At 44.8% G+C, this 24,454-nt stretch overlaps 1 protein-coding gene across 1 annotated transcript; it reads right to left on the bottom strand.

The window, feature by feature from the left end:
* Nucleotides 1–12,018: 12,018 nt before the first annotated feature.
* Nucleotides 12,019–23,590, bottom strand: LOC133422530 (zinc finger protein 502-like). The gene is made up of 2 exons (XM_061712554.1): nucleotides 23,537–23,590; nucleotides 12,019–12,951 (listed from the first exon to the last, which is right to left on the bottom strand). The coding sequence occupies exons 1-2, from the start codon at nucleotides 23,588–23,590 to the stop codon at nucleotides 12,169–12,171; spliced, it is 837 nt and encodes a 278-aa protein (XP_061568538.1). The 3' UTR covers nucleotides 12,019–12,168.
* Nucleotides 23,591–24,454: the final 864 nt, after the last annotated feature.

The raw sequence follows: 24,454 nt of genomic DNA, 5'->3' as shown, positions 1-24,454 counted from the left end.
AAAACATCAGTACCCGGGTGCCCGGGTCCTGGCGGGGCTCGCCGTGAAGCCTGGGGGGCTACCTGACGGTGTTGGACCCCCCGGGGAGGGAAATGGTGCTGGACCCCCCGGGGAGGGGGAAACTGTGCTGGACCCCCCGGGGAGGGGGAAACAGTGCTGAACCCCCCGGGGAGGGGGAAATGGTGCTGGACCCCCCCGGGGAGGGAAACGGTGCTGGACCCCCCCGGGGAGGGGGAAATGGTGCTGGACCCCCCGGGGAGAGAAACGGTGCTGGACCCCCCGGGGAGAGAAACGGTGCTTGACCCCCCGGGGAGAGAAACGGTGCTGGACCCCCCGTGGAGAGGGGGAAACGGTGCTGGACCCCCCGTGGAGAGGGAAACGTGCTGGACCCCCTGGGGAGAGAAACGGTGCTGGACCCCCCGGGGAGAGGGAAATGTGCTGGACCCCCCGGGGAGGGAAACGGTGCTTTTGCATTGTTTGAAGAGGTTGGATTACAGTATATGTATAGTAATAACTTAACCTGTTCAATAACTTCAATTAGTGATAAGTTATTTGCTTTATTTGAGACAAAATGGTTAAATTATATTTTGTTTAAACCCAAATTACGAACATACATCCAAATCAAGCACAATTATGGCCCTGAACCTTATGTTAAAGCAAACCTTATAAGAAATCAAAGGTCTTTAATGGCTCAGCTGAGAACAGGAATCCTTCCCTTGAATCTTGAAGTCGGTAGATTTAAAAACATTCCAGAAGATGAAAGGTTATGTGAATCATGTGAACTTAATGAAGTGGAAAGTGAATCACATTTTCTGTTATATTGCCCTCTGTATGATGAACTGAGAACTCCATTATTTACTGAAATGTCTGTTAAAAACCCAGAAATGTTCTGGTGCTCTGACGATGATAGAATGGACGGGTTGTTTAACTTCAATGGTTTTAAGTTGGCTCATTTTGTTTCTGAAGCCTGGATAAAGCGTCAGGATTGTTTATATGTTAATTTGGTACAGGGTCTGTTGTCTGGCTTTCATTTGCTTTATGTTCCTTTTTCTTTTTTTGGTGTCTTGTAAGCCCACTCGGGCTGGGCACTTAAATGTGCATGACACGTAAATAAAAAGTTCAATCAATCAATCAATCAAAAATTATTATTATTGTTAGTATACTATTATTATTATTATTATTATTATTATTATTATTATTATACTCTCGCCGGGTGGGGGTCGTTGGCCTGGGGGGGTGAGGGCCTCCTGGCCGCATGTCCGGCCCATGCCGGGTGCACTTATAAATAAAATGTACTTTTTAAAATTAAGATTTCAAAAAGGAAAAAAATCATTTGAATTTCTACAGTAATGAAAATTATCCTTTCCTTAAGTATCCACTACAGATATGTGACTGAGCTCCTTGGAGGTGAGACTCATGTCTCATGTTCTGTGGTGTTACCTGCTCTCCGCCACCTGGATCGCACCATGGAGGTCTCTGATGAGGACCCAGCCTACATGGTGAGGTTCAAGACTGCCTTCTCAAAGGATCTATCCCAGCGTCAAGCAACACTCCACCATGACTGGCTCAAGCTGGCTATAGTACTCGGCCCACGCTTCAAGGACTTAAAGGGGACCTATTCTGAAAAACAGGTTTTCTCTTGCTTTAACATATATAAAGTGGTCTCCCCTCAGCCTGCCAACTCAGAGAAAGAGAAAAGCAACCAGATTCTGCAGTGTCTGTACAGCCGCCCGGATGAGCCATCCAGTGTGATGTGGCTCTACGAGCCAATATGATTCTGCTCCCATCGTTACCTACGACAGGAGTGATGCGTGAAACCACGCCCACAAATAACTCTGCCGGCCGGAGCTTCTGCCATTTTTTCGTAGCGGTGTATCGCGTAATTCGCGTCAGGCAGCCAATCAGCACAGTGCCTCATCATCATAGCCCCGCCCACTCAGAATCCCACATAGAGAATGCGGTTAGAGAATGGGAAGATAAAGACATGGCTCAGAGGCGGAATTTCTAATTTATTTAGCAAAAATAATCAAAAGCTTGTTTTTAAGACATTCAAGGCCTGTTTAAAATAGGTATTAGATGCCATAATAGGTCCCCTTTAAAACGTCTACCCGAAAGAGAGCGAGAAGGGGTGTAGACCAGCCTTGAGACACTGCTGCAAACAGAATCCAAAAGTGCTACTCCAGAGCCGGAGGAGTCAGCAAAGTAGAAGAGACTCCTACTGTGTGTGTCAGACTCTGATTCTGATGATGATATAGGGCCTAGCAGTGCCTTGAGCCTCTACAGAGCAGAACCCACCATCAGCGAGACACTGCAGTGGTGGTCAACTCATGCAGGGGCCCATCCGCAACTGTCTGTCCTGGCCAGCAAGTATCCGGCTAGCCCTGCCACAACTGTCCCTTGTGAGAGACTTTTCTCACTTGCAGGTAACATAGTTGGAAAGAAGAGGGTAGCCCTCAGCTCTGAAAATGCCAACATTCTTGTTTGTCTCAGCAACTGGCTGAAAAAGAGGGAGAAATAGGAAGAGAAGAAGTATTGTGATGCCAGGCCAATGGGTTGGTTGTTACTGTTAAAGCGGCACTATGTAACTTTTCCACCTTAATATAATATTTCCAGAGTCATTGTGATGGTACATCAACTTCCAACAGGTTTAATGAACCTCTGTCATGGTCTGAGGGGTCTGTATCGCCTTCACTGGCACTATGTAACTTTGAGGAGCATGGTAGGAACCCTGCCACACTAAAAAACTAGAATTTTTTACGGCTTTGACTGCTTTACGGCATACGTCACTTCCCCCTCCTTCCCGATTCATAGTCGAGACGAAAATGGGCGGGGCTTGGAGCGCGTAACCCGTTGCTGTGTTGTGGCTGCAGCAGCTCCACACAACAGACGTGGGGAAAAAATTGCTAATGGTTTAACTTTTCACCGCTTTCCTGCTTGGAGGCAGAACCACGGAGGCCAAGTATCTGAGATAACAAAGTAAAAGATTAAAAGAGTCGTCGGCTTTGTTGGATCGCGGCTGTAACGACCAAACATAACGTACGACCAAACGTAACGTAAACAAACAAACACGCACACAGACGGGCGTCGGATCAAAACATGGGTTTATTAAACCACAAACAAACACTCACAGACCGGGGTTGGATCATTCAAACGGGTTTTATTCCCCACTTCTCCAGCTAAACGCAGTTGCTGGCCAGCTCTCTGCGGTGCGATTCATTTTGTTGAGGAAAAAATATTAACAATTTGACTTGTAGCTGCAGAGGAAAAAAATAATCTCACGAGGAAAACAAAAATATTGCTGACGCCTCGGAGCCTCTTCAGCATAATATAGCAGTCAAAAAAAAGAAAAGAAAAGTAAGAGTAATACAAAACATGTACTGTATGTTGTACTATTATACAAATTTATTGAAACACATGGCGAGTCAAACATTTACCAAAGCAGCTGCCAAACACTCCTAAACAAGGTAGCCGGAGACGTGGGTTCTGCAGAACTGCGGCAGTAAATCCTTCTCGTCGGAGCGCCACTCTTTAGTTGGGATTTCATATGGATCCAGACCGTTAATAATCATTATTTTCTCCATATACCGCTCCCTTGCTTCCTTGTTTAAGGTATCCCGGTAAATTCCAGTTCCTTTCCAGCAGTTTAACATCTTTTTTTTGCGTTCCGTCTGTTCACTTGGTGAAACAGAAAAGCGTCCCGTCTTCTCTCAAAACAAATGCACGTGACGGGACAGGAGTTTTCCGGCAGTACGCGCTGGTGCTCATGGGAAACGTAGTGTTCTTTCTGGTAAAGCACTACCGCTTTTGTCCAAAAAATGCCGCCAAACTCAGAAAAGCTGAAAGTTACGTTGTGCTGCTTTAAGTCACACTAATGCTGATCAAACTGTTATGGCCTACTGTATGTTGCAAAGATATTTAGCTCAGGACAATGGCAGAATAGGAGGGGCTGTCATCAGTTAATGGGTCATTTTTGTTACTGTGGTTTTTCAAAACCATTTATGGTAGAAGGGACACTTTATGTTTAACTGTTGGTCTGTTTATTTGATGCCAAGGATTATTGCAAAACTATTTTGCAATGTTCAGTTTCCACTTTTCTGGAATGTACTTGAAAGTGTTTTTTTAATTTTACTAAACAAAAACACATGTGTTTAAGACATAGAAAGTTTACAAAAAGTCCTGAAAAAGCGTGAATATAGCTAACTTGAATTTAAGTTTGTGCCTTGTGGACAATGCGATCATATTCCTATTATTCATATTGCTCTTTATGTTAACACTCAGTTATCAAAATAAACACACATTTGTTGTTTAAGCTCATTTATGTGTCAATTTAATGATTCAATCATATACCAAAATCCATTTAAATTGAAAAATGTTGCTTCTCCTGTCAAATATTGATATTTGATTAATTCTGATTAAATAATTACAAAGCCTCTAATTAATTAGATACATTTTTTTAATAGAGTCCCACCATGACAAAAAACATAAAATACTTATTGCTGCCATATCAACCATCCACACCTCTCAGGGCTTCTGGTTCAGGTCTGCTCTGTGTCCCCAGAACCAGAACTGAACATAGAGAAGCAGCATTCAGCTTCTATTCTCCACAGATCTGGAACAAACTTCCAGAAAACTGCAGGAATGCTGAAATCCTAAATTCCTTCAAATCAATGGTAAAAACTAATGTGTTCACTAATTTGTTAGGGCAGCACGGTGGCTTAGTGGTTAGCACTGTTGCCTCACAGCAAGAAGGTCCCCGGTTCGACTCCCAGGCCCGGCAGGGGCCTTTCTGTGTGGAGTTTGCATGTTCTCCCCGTGCTGTGTGTTTATATGTGGCCCTGTGATGGACTGGTGACCTGTCCAGGGTGTAACCCCTGCCTCTCACCTGAAAATAGCTGGGATAGGCTCCAGCAGACCCCCGTAACCCGGGGATAAAGCGGGTATAGATAATGGATGGATGGATGGAATTTGTTTAATTTTGTTTGCCTTTCTAAACTACTCATCATCTCACTCATCTTCTCCCGCTTTATCCGTTACCGGGTCGCGGGGGCAGCAGCCTCAGCAGGGATGCCTAGACTTCCCTCACCCCAGACACCTCCTCCAGCTCTTCCGGGGGGAGTCCGAGGCGTTCCCAGGCCAGCCGAGAGACATAGTCTCTCCAGCGTGTCCTGGGTCTTCCCCGGGGTCTCCTCTTGGTGGGACATGCCTGGAACACCTCCCTAGGGAGGCGTCCAGGAGGCATCCGGTACAGATGCCCAAGCCTCTCAATGTGGAGGAGTAGCGGCTCGACTCCGAGCTCCTCCCGGGTGACCGAACTCCTCACCCTATCTCTATCTATCCCTATCTCTAAGGGAGCGTCCAGCTCCCTCTTTACCACGACGGTCCAGTACATCGACCGCATTACTGCGGACGCTGCACCGATCCGCCTGTCAATCTCACGCTCCATTGTTCCCTCACTCGTGAACAAGATCCCGAGATACTTGAACTCCTCCACCTGAGGCAGGACTTCTCCACCCACCCGGAGAAGGCATGCCACCCTTTTCCGGTCGAGAACCATGGCCTCGGTCTTGGAGGTGCTGATTCTCATCCCTGCCGCGTCGCACTCGGCCGCAAACCGCCCCAGCACATGCTGGAGGTCCCGGTCTGATGAAGCCAACAGGACGACATCATCTGCAAAAAGCAGAGATGAAATCCTGAGGTTCCCAAACCGGATCCCCTCCGGCCCCTGGCTGCGCCTAGAAATCCTGACAAAGGGCAGCCCTGCCGGAGTCCAACATGCACCGGGAACAAGTCTGACTTACTGCCGGCAATGCGAACCAGACTCCTGCTTCGATCATACAGAGACCGGACAGCCCTTTCTAAACTATACTTCATTTATCTTTAAACAAGGTTCATTTTGGTCCTAAATTGTAACTCTAGTTTAAAGGGGACCTATTATGAAAAACAAGTTTTATCTTGTTTTAACATATATAAAGTGGTCTCCCCTCACCCTGCCAACACAGAGAAGATGAAATACCATGAAAATCTGCAGGGTCTGTACACCCCGCCCGGCTGAATCTTCCAGTGTCATGTGACTTCTACGAGCCATTCAGAATCTGAGTCTGAATCAGATTTCCATAGGTCGGCCTCCGCTGCTGAAACCACGCCCACAACTAACTCCACCGGCTGGAGCGTCCGCCATTGTTTAGAAGCGGTGAATGTTTCCACAGCGAGGGAGTTTTTGCATCGACATTTACCCTCATAAAAGGATCAGTTCCCACAGTACGGACCCGGCAACTGCACACGAGTCAGCGGTAAGTGACGTTATGTTTTTTATGTTATTTATATTTGTCTACAAGTATGATCTTTGCCTGGGCTAAGTATTTAGCTTAGCTCCGGAGCACCAGAGCCACTCACGGAGCTGCCGGAACCAACATCAAGCTTCACACGGGGTCTTTGAAGAAATCCAGATCTGCAAAATAACGAGGACACATGTGGCCGCATCATGCAGTAAAAAAAATCTAATGCTTAAGTGTCTGCTCAGTTGCTTTTGACTCAATATTAAAATGTAGTGTTAAATAAAGGGAATTGTTCAACAGAATGATGGCAGTACAACACAGACTTCACTTATCTAGTGTGAGATTAATTCATCTTCTGAATTAGTTTTTCCTTATGAAAACTATCAGAATCAAGTCAGCTTGGAGAACTGCTGTTTTTCGCATGCTTATCACATGTTAACAGACGACAGGGCAGCACTTCCTGAGTTCTGTCAGGGGGGGTCGGCTGTTCCACAACTGAACCATTGTTAGTTGGACCATCTGTTCAAAACCCCCAACAGAGTTCCTGTTTTTAGTTGACCCCTTGACCCTTTGTGTTTTTCAAGGATGTCTGTTTGTTTCTGCATACCACAGATTAGTTGCTCTTTAACTGAAAAGTCACGTGTGTGACCTTTTTAACCATCCTCTGCTACCATGTATGTTTCTCCATCTGTTTCCTCCCATTGTCCATTCACTGATCCTTATATGGTAATTTCCTGTCACAGTTTTCTCAATAAAAAGCTTCATGCAAGGGGAGGGTCTTGGGGGAAGCATTTGCTATCAGGGGCTCTGCCTCTGTCAGTGTGCTCTCCCCCTCCTGCAGGAGCGCCTTAAAGATCATTCTACAGTCTATGTGTCTTTCCTAAGTTATGAATTTATGTTATGTTGATTTAGGGACCCAACACTAGTGTTAATCAGCTGAACGAAATACAGATGTCATGGTGTCATTTTAGAATTATTGCAGGTCCAGAGGTAATTTAAATCCAGTACGAATAGTACATGTTGATAAAAACCACATGAAAAACGCACTACTGTGTCTCTTTTCTAATATTCTGACACTGATGTCTTCTTGTGAGTTTGCAGTGAGCAGGAAACTGAAATCCAGCAGGCAAACAAATAACTTTTTTATTTAAATGATGGAACAATGGAACATAAACTGGTGAAAAATCAAATTTAAACACATTTTTCAGTTGAAACTGAAAACAAAACAGCTCTCCAAGTAAAAGCTGCCCCAAACTTATTACAGACAATTTTTTATCCAGTGTGAATACGCTGATGACGCCTAAGATCACCTTGTTGGGTAAAAGCTGCACCACACTGATCACATCTGTAAGGCTTAAATCCAGTGTGAATACGCTGATGCCGCCTTAGATGACCTTGTTCGGTAAAAGCTGCACCACACTGATCACACCTGTAAGGCTTAGCCCCAGTGTGAATACGCTGATGACTCCTTAGATTACCTGACAAGGTAAAAGCTGCCCCACACTGATCACATCTGTAAGGCTTAAATCCAGTGTGAATACGCTGATGACTCCTTAGATGACCTCACTCACTCACTCATCTTCTCCCGCTTTATCCGTTACCGGGTCGCGGGGGCAGCAGCCTCAGCAGGGATGCCCAGACTTCCCTCACCTCAGACACTTCCTCCAGCTCTTCCGGGGGGAGTCCGAGGCGTTCCCAGGCCAGCCGAGAGACATAGTCTCTCCAGCGTGTCCTGGGTCTTCCCCGGGGTCTCCTCCCGGTGGGACATGCCTGGAACACCTCCCTAGGGAGGCGTCCAGGAGGCATCCGGTACAGATGCCCAAGCCACCTCAGCTGACTCCTCTCAATGTGGAGGAGTAGCGGCTCGACTCCGAGCTCCTCCCGGGTGACCGAACTCCTCACCCTATCTCTAAGGGAGCGTCCAGCCACCCTGCGGAGGAAACTCATCTCGGCCGCTTGTATCCGCGATCTTGTCCTTTCGGTCACTACCTAAAGTTCATGACCATAGGTGAGGGTAGGGGCGTAGATTGACCGGTAAATCGAGAGCTTCGCCTTTCGACTCAGCTCCCTCTTCACCACGACGGTCCAGTACATCGACCGCATTACTGCGGACGCTGCACCGATCCGCCTGTCAATCTCACGCTCCATTGTTCCCTCACTCGTGAACAAGATCCCGAGATACTTGAACTCCTCCACCTGAGGCAGGACTTCTCCACCCACCCGGAGAAGGCATGCCACCCTTTTCCGGTCAAGAACCATGGCCTCGGTCTTGGAGGTGCTGATTCTCATCCCTGAGATCCACCCACCCGGAGAAGGCATGCCACCCTTTTCCGGTCAAGAACCATGGCCTCGGTCTTGGAGGTGCTGATTCTCATCCCTGCCGCGTCGCACTCGGCCGCAAACCGCCCCAGCACATGCTGGAGGTCCCGGTCTGATGAAGCCAACAGGACAACATCATCTGCAAAAAGCAGAGATGAAATCCTGAGGTTCCCAAACCGGATCCCCTCCGGCCCCTGGCTGCGCCTAGAAATCTGTCCATAAAAATTATGAACAGGACCGGTGACAAAGGGCAGCCCTGCCGGAGTCCAACATGCACCGGGAACAAGTCTGACTTACTTCCGGCAATGCGAACCAGACTCCTGCTTCGATCATACAGAGACCGGACAGCCCTTAGTAGAGGGCCCCGGACTCCATACTCACTCAGCACCCCCCACAGAATGGCACGAGGGACACGGTCAAATGCCTTCTCCAGATCCACAAAACACATGTAGACTGGTTGGGCAAATTCCCATGAACCCTCGAGCACCCTGCGGAGGGTATAGAGCTGGTCCAGTGTTCCACGACCGGGACGAAAACCGCATTGTTCCTCCTGAATCCGAGGTTCGACTATCGGCCGTAATCTCCTCTCCAGTACCCTGGCGTAGACTTTCCCCGGGAGGCTGAGAAGTGTGATCCCCCTGTAGTTGGAACACACTCTCCGGTCCCCGTTTTTAAACAGAGGGACCACCACCCCGGTTTGCCACCCCAGTGGTACTGTCCCCTTCCTCCATGCAATGTCGCAGAGGCGTGTCAGCCAAGACAGCCCTACGACATCCAGAGACTTGAGGTACTCAGGGCGAATCTCATCCACCCCCGGTGCCCTGCCACCGAGGAGCTTACGAACTACCTCGGTGACCTCGGCTTGGGTGATGGATGAGCACGCCTCCGAGCCCCAACCCTCTGCTTCCTCAGTGGAAGGCATGTCAGTCGGGTTAAGGAGATCCTCAAAGTATTCCTTCCACCGTCCGACGATGTCCCCAGTCGAGGTCAACAGCTCCCCACCCACACCGTAAACGGTGCCGGCAGAGTACTGCTTCCCCCTTCTGAGGCGCCGAATGGTCCTCCAGAATTTCCTCGAGGCCGACCGAAAGTCTTCCTCCATGGCCTCCCCGAACTCCTCCCAGACCCGAGTTTTTGCCTCCAGGACTGCCCGAGCCGCGGCTCGCTTGGCCTGCCGGTACCTATCTACTGCGTCAGGAGTCCCATCGGCCAACATAGCCCGGTAGGACTCCTTCTTCAGTCTGACAGCATCCTGTACTTCCGGTGTCCACCACCGGGTTCTAGGATTGCCGCCACGACAGGCACCGGAGACCTTGCGTCCACAGCTTCGAGCCGCCGCGTCGACAATGGAGGCAGAGAACATGGTCCACTCGGACTCAATGTCCCCCGCCTCCCCCGGGACCTGAGAGAAGCTCTCCCGGAGGTGGGAGTTGAAGATGTCCCTGACAGAGGGCTCAGCCAGACGTTCCCAACAGACCCTCACAATCCGTTTGGGTTTGCCCGGTCTGTCCAACCTCTCCCTCCGCCAGCGCATCCAACTCACCACCAGGTGGTGATCAGTTGACAGCTCAGCCCCTCTCTTCACCCGAGTGTCCAAGACATGCGGCCGAAGGTCACATGAAACGACAACAAAGTCGATCATTGACCTCCAGCCTAGGGTGTCCTTGTGCCACGTGCACTGATGGACACCCTTATGTTTGAACCTGGTGTTCGTTATGGACAAACTGTGACTAGCACAGAAGTCCAACAACAAAACACTGCTCGGGTTCAGATCGGGGAGGCCGTTCCTCCCAATCACGCCTCTCAAGGTATCACTGTCATTGCCCACGTGAGCGTTGAAGTCCCCCAGTAGAACAATGGAGTGTCCAGTTGGAGCACTATCCAGTACTCCTCCCAGGGACCCCAAGAAGGCCGGGTACTCCGCACTGCTGTTCGGCTCGCAGGCACAAACAACAGAGAGAGACCTTTTCCCGACCCGAAGGCACAGGGAAGCGACCCTCTCGTTCACCGGGGTGAACTCCAACACATGGCGACTGAGCTGAGGGGCTATAACCAAGCCCACACCAGCCCGCCGCCTCTCACCCTGGGCAACTCCAGAGTAGTGGAGGGTCCAGCCCCTTTCAAGGAGCTGGGTTCCAGAGCCCAAGCTATGTGTGGAGGTGAGCCCGACTATCTCTAGCCGGTACCTCTCAACCTCACGCACAAGCTCCGGCTCCTTTCCCCCCAGCGAGGTGACATTCCATGTCCCCACTGATAGGGTTTTGGTCCAGGGATTGGGTCGTCGAGGCCCCGCCACGACTGCTACCCAGTCCACATTGCACCAGCCTCTCATGGACCTTCCTGCGGGTGGTGGGCCTATGGGAAGGCGGGCCCACGTCGCCATTTCGGGCTGAGCCCGGCCGGGTCCCACGGGCAAAGACCCAGCCACCAGGCGCTCGCCTTCGAGCCCCAACCCCAGGCCTGGCTCCAGGGAGGGGCCCTGGTGATGCCAATCCGGGCGAAGTAATGGTCCTTGGTGTTTTGTTTACCATAATAAGCTTCTGAACCACTCTTAGTCTGGCCTGTCACCTGTTTATTTTCAACAAATAGGATATCTGCTTATATTTTAGCGTCTTATGCACCTATACAGGTTCTTGATTTACCTCTACCTGTTGCTGGTTGATAGAGCCACAGATGAGGAAACTTGCTTGATGACAAAGTGTTTGCTCAGTGGAAAACACTATAAAGAATTAAATCAACATTCATTTTTTGTGTGGTTTACTGAGGACTGTGGTAGAATGAGCTACTTTTGGGCTTGTACATGAGACTTCAGCCTGCCAGCTAAAACATACATTATCCTAACAAACATCTTAATACACCGAATATTTAAAGACATAAGGTGGATGGCTTGTTTTAACAAAGATATTGAACTTTGGAGTTCACAAATAGCACTGCTTACCTGCAACAGACAGTGGAAGTTAGCATGGCATTCGCAAAGGCCCAAAATAACTAACATGGGTCCCACCTAGTGGCTTAACTTAATACATCTTACAAAATAAAATGTGAGAATGCAATTACTATTAAGTAATACTTGGTTTCACTAATTTCACTTATTTTACTAATGCGCTGAAACCCATATTGTTTGCTTTATTTGCACATTTAAGAGGTAAAAGTTATGATAATGCAGCTGTTATGATAATGAGCCATTATTACATTATGAGCTGTTATTACTTTATGAGCAGCCCCAGTAAGGCTCATAATGTAATAAGTTATTACATTATTACATTATGCGCAAAGCCGTTATTACGTTATGCGCTCATGATTTTATTACATTATGAGCCGATTATTAAATTATGAACTTTTATAACATTTAAGTTATTACATTATGAGCCGTTATTACATTATGAGTTGCTACATGATGTAACAATGGAACATAAACTGGTGAAAAATCTAATTTAAACACATTTTACAGTTGAAATTGAAAACAAAACTCCACATTTCTTTTTTTCTCAGGACAACATAACATGTTTAAATTGGTACCTTTAACAGAGCTCTCCAAGTAAAAGCTTCCCCACACTGATCACAGACAATTTTTTCATCCAGTGTGAATACGCTGATGACGCCTTAGACTACCTTGTCTGGTAAAAGCTGCCCCACACTGATCACATCTGTAAGGCTTATTCCCAGTGTGAATACGCTGATGACGCCTTAGGTGACCTTGTTCGGTAAAAGCTGCCCCACACTGATCACATCTGTAAGGCTTATCCCCAGCGTGAATACGCTGATGACTCCTTAGATCACCTTGTCTGATAAAAGCTGCCCCACACTGATCACATTTGTAAGGCCTCTCTCCAGTGTGAATACGCTGATGACACCTTAGATGACCTTGTTCGGTAAACGCTGCCCCACACTGATCACATCTGTAAGGCTTATCCCCAGTGTGAATACGCTGATGACTACTTAGACTATCTTGACGGGTAAAAGCAGCCTCACACTGATCACATTTGTACGGCTTTTCTCCAGTGTGAATACGCTGATGACACTTTAGACTACCTGACATGGTAAAAGCTGCCCCACACTGATCACATCTGTAAGGCTTATCCCCAGTGTGAATACGCTGATGACTCCTTAGATGACCTTGTTGGGTAAAAGCTGCCCCACACTGATCACATCTGTAAGGCTTATCCCCAGTGTGAATACGCTGATGACACCTTAAAATAGTTGATGTGGTAAAAGCTTTTCCACACTGATCACATTTGTACGGCTTATCACCAGTGTGAATACGCTGATGACGCCTTAGATGACTTTGTCGGGTAAAAGCTGTCCCACACTGATCACAGGTGTACAGCTTCTCTTCAGTATGAATCCTCTTTCGGACCTTCAGACCTGGTGAAGTGGTGAGGACTTTATCCCTCCTATCTTTTCTCTCTTTGGCTTTATGTTTCTGTAAGGAAAGAGAAAAAGACTTAGATCCTGTTGTTGGTTGACCTTACAAATCCTTTTTCAGTTCAAGTCAAGTGCTGTCTGTCATGTTCGCAGTGAAACAATGAAGAGTTTTATGTCTGAGTGCTATGTTAAGCATGTTCTGTTATCAATGGCTCTTGACAGCCAGAAATATTCACATAAAACATCTCAATATGTCAAAACAAAAGTGTGAATGGGGTAAAGCTACTCACCCTCAGAACAAAATCACAAATTGCTTATAGAAATTACACTGAAAAGATGTAGGGATTAATGGTGTAATTTTTGTAGAGCAAATGTTCAGATTTTGGCCGTTGTTTGTATCGTTGTTTCAATCTCTGTGAGCTGGTCAGGTCGAAAATCTATTTTTACAGAGATGGACAATTTTTTAGCACACATGTTCAATATATGAAATAATATATGAAATAAATTGCAGTGTGTGTGTGTGTGTGTGTGTGTGTGTGTGTGTGTGTGTGTGTGTGTGTGTGTGTGTGTGTGTGTGTGTGTGTGTGTGTGTGTGTGTGTGTGTGTGTGTGTGTGTGTGTGTGTGTGTGTGTGTGTGTGTGTGTGTCGGGGCTCGAAAATTCTGTTATGTACAAAAGACCTGGCAAAAAAGTTTGGGAACCACTGCAGCACCACAAGGACACGGCCTGAAAACTGGGCCTACTAAAGTGTTGCATCCTTTGTTCAGGGCTTGTGGAGTAACTCAGTGAACCCAGCATGGATATTTTGTACCTTTGGAACTTTCATTTATTGAGGTGAAGTTTATTTGGTTTTATCTGATTTGAAGCCAATTTAAGGTGTTTTATGTTCATTTAAAATTCTATGTTCATTGTCACTACTACTGATGAGCCTAAGTTATTATTATTGTTAATTCCTTGACCGTTAAAAGTATTGTGTTGCATTCAATACATTAACATAAGAATAAAGTTATTAATCTCCAAATGGAAATGTTTATTCAGAAGTTCTCTCATACATGAATAAAAATACATTTGAATTTGAATCCCATTCACTAATGCCCTGCCTACAGTCTACATTTATATTATATATTCGGACGTAGACAAGTTTAAAAGTCTCTTGGGAAGGTCACGTGTTTGTGTTTTCTGCTGCTCAGTTCAAAGTACTGACAATGAAGAGGATCTAAGATGGCGGAGTGAGTGGCAGCATTTTTGCAGGCTCCGTTAAGAGGCACTAATTAGTCCTTGAAAATATATATATATTTTTCTGGCAACAACCCAAACTTTTTCACTTGAACATCGTTAATCACTTAAATTTACCAAACAAAAGCACACTTCTAAAAGCTTTCTCTTTGGACACTGAAGGTATAATCCCTGATGTTTGAGAGCTAGCAAGATTTGAAAGTGGCACCTCCTCTAAGCCCCGCCCCCTCCTCCCCCTCCCGTCAGCGCTCCGTCCAAAACCACGCCCCCACAAACTTTGGGTAACGCGCATTTGCAGGAGTCGAGTTTTCCAGGACATTTTCGACAGCACATTTTCAACAAAACTACCCCATGTCTCATTCACCTGTAAGCGAGGCCGGTTTTAGGGGGGGGGGCAGAGGTGGGCTGTGCCCACCCAAACGTGCGTCCTGCCCACCCCATCAAAGTTATGGGGATCCTTTATTTTTTTATATTTATTTTTTTAATATAAAAAAAAATTATCACAGAATATCTGTACCGTTTCTGATTGGGTCGGCACTGCGCATCATTTTTAGACACAACAATGAACGCATACCGCAAAAGTTGTGTCTCGGAGGAGGGACCCGACGTCCCAGCAAAATGAGACAACAGAGAAGTTCAGAACAGCAGACAGAGCACACACTGAAGGCTGGGGGGGGCGGGGCGGTTACACTGGGTCAGTCTGAGCCGAGGAGGACCCGTGGGAAGTGGACACGGGGGCTGGAGGCAGAGTGGCGAGTGTACGCATGGGACGGGGGGGGGGGGCGTGGGCGGGGCTTAAAATAAAGGCATCTGATTGCTTCTTTCCCCCCTGCCAAGCCTCTGGTCCTCTGCCCAATCCGTTTCATTCGTTGCGCAAAAAAAAGATTGGTTAGAGTTTTTACAGGATTAAAGCTGTCAGAGAGGTCGGATTTTTTTCTTTCCTTTTTCTGAACACATTATTCACTGGCTACTCTCAGGATGGAAGGACCATTTCACCCAGTATAACAAATGTTTTTGAATACGATCACAGACTATACCTTTAAGAAGACTGTCTGCGAGTAGATCTGTTCTGGGTCTCTGGAAAGTGCCTAGAGACAACTTTTGTTGTATTAGACGCTGTATAAATTGAATTGAATCTGGAGCAGACATGTCCGAACACGACTACTCTTTAACTGCTCTCCAGGAGGCGTGTGGGGACAGCGATATCGAGGACATTGAGGTCGACGTAAACTCCTCTAAAGGAGGCAAACTTAATTTGAGTCATACGCCTAATAAAAGTCCACACGCAAAGAAGATGAAAAATAGGGGGGAAACAGGACGGTGAGGAAGAGGAGGCAACCAGCGCTGCTATTCTCCATGCAGTTATGGCTCTGACTGGAAAAGTGGATACGCAGACTGAACTGCTGAAAAGTTTTGAAAAACGCCTTGAAGCAAATACAACGGCCACAAGAGAAAACAAGGAAGAAACCGCTACGCTCCGGAAGAAGGTTGACGAGCTTCACAAAGAAAAATACGAGCTTAAAAAAGCATGTGAGGAGCAGGCTCGATACAAGAGGACTTTTCATGTTCAGTTATTTTAAGCGTTGTTACAAAAAAAAAAGTTTAATGTTGAAAAATGTTAAGGACACATGAGACACTTATTCCTGCGCATCATTTTCTTTGCGCATGCTTGACATTTGTCAAATGTTATCTTTTTTTTTTTTAAATGCAAGGGGATTAAAAAACAATGTGAATCGCAAGGCAACTTTTCTTTTTGTAAGGAGCAGAAGATCAATTTTATTTTTTTACAAGAAACTCATTCTTTGGAGACTGATTCTAATTTCTGGAAGCAACAATGGGGGGACAGTCATGGGACATCTCATTCCACTGGAGTAATGATCCTGTTTAATAGGTTTTCTGGGAATGTAACTAATCACACATGTGATATCAATGGACATTTGGTTAATGGTTGCAATTGAATGTAACGGTGTTAACTATATTCTTTTATGTGTCTATGGTTACAACAACAGGACACAGTTTTATTTTTCATTGAGTGGGCTGCTGGAGAGTTGGAAAGTAACTTATAATACTGTAGGGCTGCAACGATTCGTCGGCGTTGACGACAAAAAACGATAATCAAAATTGTCGACAATGAATTCCATTGTCGGCAATTGTCACCAGCCGTGTTTTTCCAACGGAGTGCGGCTTCTCACTTCAATACCATCTCTGCGTCAGTGCTGAGCAGTAGCGGGTAAACAAAAATGACGGCGTCCTGTACAGCAGCTGCATGGAACAAAACTTCAAAAGCCTGGATATGGCGAATAAAAGATGACTTGCAAGGTTTGCAAAGTAGACCTTGCTTATCACAGGAGCACGTTGGTGAGCGCCTCCAGGGCCCGCTCCGTGCCTCCCTTCTCCATCCCGTCGGGCCCCACGTTGGGTGCCAGTGTAGCACGGCGAGTGCTACGGGGCCCGACCGACAGGATAGAGAGGACACAGAGTTTTGTGCAGAATCCCTTTCATTAGCAATCACCCAAGACACGTGCTTCCAGCTCCTTCACAGCCCCCAAGACCTTCTCTGTCTCTCCCTTATAAGGCTGGCAGGGTGGAGAAGCTGACGTGCCACACCTGTGTCCCGTCAGCCTGAGTGGCTGCAGCTCCTCCACCCTGCCACAAGCACAATGTAACTTTCAGCTTTTGTTGAGTTTGGCGGCTCCTTTGGACAAAAGCGGTAGTGCTTTACCAGAAAGAACACTACATTTCCCATGAGCACCAGCGCGTACTGCCGGAAAGATCCTGTCCCCGTCGCTGCATTTGTTTTGATAGTGAATGAAATAAGACGAGACGGACTTTCAAAACGACTTTTCTGTTTTCAGCGGTCGTTTGCAGGATGGATAGCGAAGAGGTAATGTATCTATTTTTGGCTAAACAATATAATATGACGATGTTGAAAATCACTAAGTTCAACTTGGTTTTATTAGTGAAGTCACCCCCGCCCCCCCTGTCCTGTTTCAGCCAGATAATGCGCCCCAAACTACAAACACTCTGGTTTTGTTCTACTGCACCTTTTTCCTGACGCGTTTTTTAGAGGGACTTCGTCATAAATTAGTAGTCCAACATACTTACTGACAAAATAAAAAAATACTTTATAACCTGTGAATAACTGAATGCCCATTCCTTATATTTTGCAGATCAGCCCTTCACAATTTTACAGTTCTCAGGAAAAATACTACAACCCAAAACGAACCCCCTGTATGTGAAAACTTTCTAATTTTGGTTCTTATTGAACATAGAACTATACATTTACATTTGTAAGATAACAATTCTGTCTCTCTTGTCCGGGCATTTAGCTTGTTACTCTCCCGCTTTCTTTTTTTTGTCTCCTCCGATAAAACTTTGATTTTCTTTGTTTTTTTCGCTGCTTCAGCCATGATACCAGCTTCTCCTGAGCTCTGCGCTCCACGCCCCGCCCAGCTTTCGTCTGGACTACGAATCGGGAAGGAGGGGGAAGTGACGTATGCCGTAAAGCAGTCAAAGCCGTAAAAATGTGTAGTTTTTTAGTGTGGAAGGGTTCCTACCATGCTCCTCAAAGTTACATAGTGCCAGTGAAGGAGATACAGACCCCTCAGACCATGACAGAGGTTCATTAAACCTGTTGGAAGTTGATGTACCATCACAATGACTCTGGAAATATGATATTAAGGTGGAAAAGTTACGTAGTGCTGCTTTTATGGTTAGTAAAGGGATTCTTTTAAGTTTGACAGATTTCCCAAAAATATATAATTTCAATTGTTCTCATAGAGAATTCAACTAAATATTTAGCGTTATTCCTCTACCATGAATTCACCTAATTCAGAACTTTTTGGTGTATAATACAGTTTCAAATGTATTACCAAATCTATTAATGGAAGGATGTACTCTGACTGATAAAAAGTGTGGTAATAAGTTTATTTGTAATGTTTTTAAATCCAGATTGTTCCATGATTCTTGCATGGTAAATAACACATTAAACAGAGCGCATTCCCAATTTATTAAATGGCCTATTTTGCCTAAAGTTAAAGAAGTACATTTCAAAATTATGAATAAGGTCTATTCTGTGACAAAATTTCTTAAAAAAAGATTTAAATTTGAGGTAGATCAATGTTCCTTCTGCAAAAAGGATGAAGAAACACTGGATCATTTGTTTTATGAATGTCCTTTGTCTCATTGTTTCTGGACAGACACACAATTGGATTTCTCTTAAAGTTAATAATGTTCCACCTTTTGAATTAAGCCAAATTATTTTCTTCATGGGTGATTTGGAATTTTCTGTTTCTGATATTATTAATATAATTTTGTTACTGGGTAAGTACCATATTCATTGTGCCAAATGGAGAAATTGTAAACCCTCCTTTCGGGGTTTTATTGATGATTTTAAGATTTTTTTCTCATGTCTCAAAAGAGTAGAAAATAAAAATGCAAGTAAAGCCGGGCATACACTGTGCGATTATCGGCTCGTTTTGAGACGATTTTCCAGTCGTGCGACTATTTTTTGGATCGGGACAGATTTTGACCCAATCGTTGCTCGTGCCTCGTCCAGTATACGTGGGGTAACGATGAGAGATTAACACCTCACGACGAGAGAGTAACACTTCACGACGAGAGATTAACACCTCACGACGAGAGAGTAACACCTCACGACGAGAGAGTAACACCTCACGACGAGAGAGTAACACCTCACGACGAGAGATTAACACCTCACGACGAGAGAGTAACACCTCACGACGAGAGAGTAACACCTCACGACGAGAGAGTAACACCTCACGACGAGAGAGTAACACCTCACGACGAGAGATTAACACCTCACGACGAGAGATTAACACCTCACGACGAGAGATTAACACCTCACGACGAGAGATTAACACCTCACGACGAGAGATTAACACCTCACGACGAGAGATTAACACCTCACGACGAGAGATTAACACCTCACGACGAGAGATTAACACCTCACGACGAGAGATTAACACCTCACGACGAGAGAGTAACACCTCACGACGAGAGATTAACACCTCACGACGAGCTCCCGATCACAAATCGTGAGCTCGCAAGAAAATAGAGCGTGTTTGAAATCCTGGTCGCTCCTCGTGAAGGAATCGCAGTTGAAGCAGCTACGACCCGATTTGTCTCATCCTTTCGCAGAGAGCATGCGCAATCTCTGATGTCACGTCAAAAACTATTATTTGTAGTTTAAGTGTTTCAAATTCACATTACAAATCATGTTTTAATAGCAGAAAAAAAGACAGCATTTTCCACATACTGTGCGCGTCGCCGCGTACCCTACGCCGTAGACTCTGCGTTGGTGTAACGCGGAACCATAAATCGGCCTTTAGTGTGCGCTCTGCGCTGTTCTGAACACAAAGAAGTGTTCATTTTGCCTCCGCCGAGACACAACTTTTGCGGTTTGCGTTCATTGTTGTCTCTAAAAATTATGCACAGTGCCCACCCAATCAGAAACGGTAAAGACATTTTGGGATTTTTTTTATGCATATAAAAAAATTTAATTATAAAAAAAAAATAAAGGATCCCCATAACCTTTGATCGGGTGGGCAGGACGCACGTTTGGGTGGACACAGCCCACCCCTGCCCCAAAACCGGCCTCGAGTTCCAGTAACAGAGGTCCGACGGGAGGATGATGATCGTATAGTGTGAACAGACGGAGGATTATGATTGTATAGTGTGAGCAGACGGGAGGATTATGATTGTATAGTGTGAACAGACGGAGGATTATGAACGTATAGTGTGAGCAGACGGAGCATCCGAGCCACGGGTCGTACAGTGTGAGAACACCTCACAATCGTGGGCTGTGAACTTTTGAACTCAGCGATCTAGTCGTGCAGTTTGAGATGGGGCTGAATCAAACCATTTAAAATATCGCACAGTGTATGCCCAGCTTAAAATAAGTCTATACATTGCTCGTTATTTGTTATTCTAATTGAATAATTCCTCTCCTTTTCTATGCTCCATTATGTGAATTTAAATGCTTAATTTATTTTGTTATTCATATGCACCTTTTAATTCTTAGAGCGAGTTGTTTTTTTGTATTCCTTACAAGAATCCCCATTTTTTTTTTTTTTTTTTTTGGGGCGGCAGTAGCTCAGGTGGTAGAGCGGGTCGTCCAATGATCGGAAGGTCGGCGGTTCGAATCCCGCTCTGTCCCAGTTTGCTGTCGTAGTGTCCTTGGGCAAGACACCTTACCCACCTTGCCTCGTGTGAATGTGTTTGAATGTGTATGAATGTTGGTGGTGGTCGGAGGGGCGATATGGCAGCCACGCTTCCGTCAGTCTGCCCCAGGGCAGCTGTGGCTACAAATGTAGCTTACCACCACTGGTGAGAATGTGTATGGATGAATAATGATTTCTGTAAAGCGCTCTGGGTGCCTTGAAGGGCGCTATATAAATCCAATCATTATTATTATTATTATTATTTTCCTTTCTTTTCATATTGCATTTAAATTGATATTTGTCCATTATCCTCTTTGAGAGTTTGTATATTTTCAATAAAGTTTTGTTCCAAAAAGAAAAGAAAGAAAAAGCTACTGACAATGAACTAAAGTGTTTGGATGATCAGCAGCAACAGAAAGAGCGAGGAGGAGCGGGAACGTGGACCTGAACACTGACCTGCAGACCAGCGGAGGAAGAGTCCGCTTTGGTCCTGCTGCTGGACTCCTGGTCCTGGTTCTGACCCCGGTCCTGGATCTGGTCCTGGTTCTGGTCCTGGATCTGGTCCTGGATCTGGTCCTGGATCTGGTCCTGGATCTGGTCCTGGTCCTGGACCTGGTCCTGGATCTGGTCCTGGTCCTGGATCTGGTCCTGGATCTGGTCCTGGATCTGGTCCTGGATCTGGTCCTGGTTCTGACCCCGGTCCTGGATCTGGTCCTGGATCTGGTCCTGGATCTGGTCCTGGTCCTGGTTCTGGTTCCGGTCCATCTCCTCCAAACTCGTGTCCACCACTCGAGTGTTTCCTGCTGGTAAATGTAGATTGTCGTCCCCATAGACATATATAAAGGCTAGATGACTCGTCCGCGCTGCTGCCAATGGAGAGCGACGTCGTCACACGGCGGCCATCTTGCCACAGGAGAGCTCGCTCACTTTAACATTGTGTTTAATGGTGCCTGTACTGCAAAACAACCTTAACTTGCTCAATTCTCAACAGATTTTCTAACAGTTTAGTTTGCTATGAACGTCAGAGATGTAGTTATGACCCTGCATACTTGTGAATAATTATAAACATTGAAAAACGTACTTTTATATGAAAATAACCAAAACAGATAGCTATGACATGGTATTTATATTAAATCAATATTTCCATAGTATTCTTAGTAACATTTATATTTACATTATAACATTATATATATATATATATATATATATATATATATATATATATATATATATATATATATATATCTCAGGGTGCTTGCTCTTTTTCCAAATTAAAATTCCAGACTTTTCCCAGACCTTTTTAAAACCAATATTTTTTTTCCCAAGACCTTAACTTTACGTACTTAATAATTACGTACATAAATTGGAAAAGACGCAACAACCCATTTCTGTTGACCACTAGGCTAGCTGTGTCAATCGACCTCAGCAGTGACATCACAAATGTTCCAGAGTAAAGTTCCAGAGTAGGCTCAGCAAGCGTTGATTGGATATCATTCCATTAAGCGAAGACAGTACGTGACTAGTTAGTAAAATTATACGTTTTATAGCCTACCTTTCTATTTTGTTAATTTCACAATGCCTTTGAGCATATTACTGTAAAATTCTACCGTACATTTTTTTCCCCATACTTTATTAAGACTTTCACACAAAATTCAAGACTTTTCAAGGTCTGGAAAACAGTGTTTCAAAATTCCATACTTATTAAGACTTTCAAGACTTGCGCAAGCACCCTGATATATATATATATATACAGAGGTGGACAGAGTACTCGACCCCAGTACTTGAGTAAGAGTACAAATACTACTGGTCAAAATTTACTCTGTTACAAGTAAAAGTAGCTCAGTCAAAATATTACTTGAGTAAGAGTAGAAAAGTACTTGCTTTTAAAGGTACTTAAGTATCCAAAAGTAAATGCTTTTAAATTTACTTTAAGTAAAAGTAAGAGTAAGAGTACATTTCTTATTTTCCACATCAGTAAATTACTATATTTTTTTCTAAATTAATTTAAGTTGTAAAGTTTGAGTTGTAAATGTCTGATGTTTGTCTGTGCCCTCGTTTTTTACTCGGTCGAACTCAAACATTGAGTTAAGATACGGCCAATGATTTTGTGAAAGTCGACTCAGTGGATTGTCTTTCTTCTCCTGACGCAGGCGTAGCCATTGCTGCAGCTCTGTCTTGACTTGTTGCGGCTCTGTCTTGACTTGTTGCGGCTCTGTCTTGACAAACGCAGGCTACTTTGGCGGTATTGTTTTGAGGAGGCTTGACGTATTTCCGCTTTACGTACATCCCAGTGGAGAGCGTACACTGTGATAGGTTCCTCCTTTGACAAAAACAGCTTGTGTCCAATAGGATTTTAGGGAAGAAGAAAAAAGAGCAGACCTGAACGTAACGAGTACTTTTCAGCCTTCCTAGAAATTTACTCGAGTAAAAGTAAAAATATTTGTCTTGGAAATGTATTCAAGTAAGAGTAATAAGTACCAAAGAAATCTAATACTCAAGTAAAGTACAAATCCTCTGGATACGTACTTAAGTACAGTACTCAAGTAAATTTACTCCGTTACTGTCCACCACTGTATATATATATATATATATATATATATATATATATATATATATATATATATATATACACAGATGTTATAATGTCATGATATAAATACATCATAATGTAATAATATATAAACATGTTATAATGTCATATAAATACATGTTATAATGTAATATATATATATATATATATATATATATATATATATATATAAATACCATGTTATAGCTATCTGTTTCCGGTTATTTTCATATAAAAGTACGTTTTTCAATGTTTATAATTATTCACAAGTATGCAGGGTCATAACTACATCTCTGACGTTCATAACAAACTAAACTGTTAGAAAATCTGTTGAGAATTGAGCAAGTTAAGGTTGTTTTGCAGTACAGGCACCATTAAACACAATGTTAAAGTGAGCGAGCTCTCCTGTGGCAAGATGGCCGCCGTGTGACGACGTCGCTCTCCATTGGCAGCAGCGCGGACGAGTCATCTAGCCTTTATACATGTCTATGGTCGTCCCGGAGACTAGAATGTTGTATTTAGAGGGAAATGTTCTCCCCCCGACAGCGCTGGATTCACTCTAGTGTCTAATAGAGTCCAACACAAACTCACCTCTTGGTAGCGACATTCATTTGTCAGAGAACCTCCCGCGGGGCTACTGCGCATGCTCCTGACTACTGTGGCATGCTGGGAAATGTGGTTTCCGTGTCACGTTCGTCTAGCAACGCGCATCCTATTGGAGCAGCGGGATCACGTGACGACCGCGCCTCGACCCGCGGACCAAAATCTTCCTCCGCTCAGAAGAAACTAGTCCCGTTTTGCGGCCCCGATCACGGGACTCTTGGGGGGTTTTGAGCCCTGGACTTTTACTGATAAGGTGAGCAGGAATCAATCTTTTTGATCATACAGACTGTGTCGTCTCCAAAGGTGGGAGCGGGATGAAACGATAACGGGGTTCTAGGCTAACGGCTAACGGCTAGGCTAACGGCTAGGCTAACGCTAGGCTGGATCAAGCTGAGAGAGTTTGGTTTCTGTTCATTCCACGTGAGCAGATCGTGCTAAACTCAAGTTTGACTCCACAGTGTGACTTTTGAGGTGGTTCATCCGTTGTTTTGTCCTGGAGGACACAAAGAGGAGACCAGTATAGAGCTGCATCAGTCAGAGCTGCACTGATGCTTCTCTACAACAATAGAAATAGAAGAGAAATAGAAAGCCTTTATTATCATTAGACTGCTACAATGAGATTAGGCAGCAGCTCAGTAAAAGTGCACACATGCAAAGACTCTGGAAACAAAGACTGGAAACAACAACATGACAAACAGGAAACATAAATATAGAAACACTATGAAAATGAGAGAATAATGATGCACATGAATGAGTGAAGAATATTGCACATGAATGAGTGAAGAATATTGCACATGAATGAGTGAAGAATATTGCACATGAATGAGTGAAGAATATTGCACATGAATGAGTGAAGAATATTGCACATGAATGAGTGAAGAATATTGCACATGAATGAGTGAAGAA

The sequence above is a fragment of the Cololabis saira genome, chromosome 21 (genome assembly GCF_033807715.1).
Source record: "Cololabis saira isolate AMF1-May2022 chromosome 21, fColSai1.1, whole genome shotgun sequence".
NCBI classification, from domain to species: domain Eukaryota; kingdom Metazoa; phylum Chordata; class Actinopteri; order Beloniformes; family Belonidae; genus Cololabis; species Cololabis saira.
This window is presented reverse-complemented; position numbering and strand designations above follow the sequence as displayed.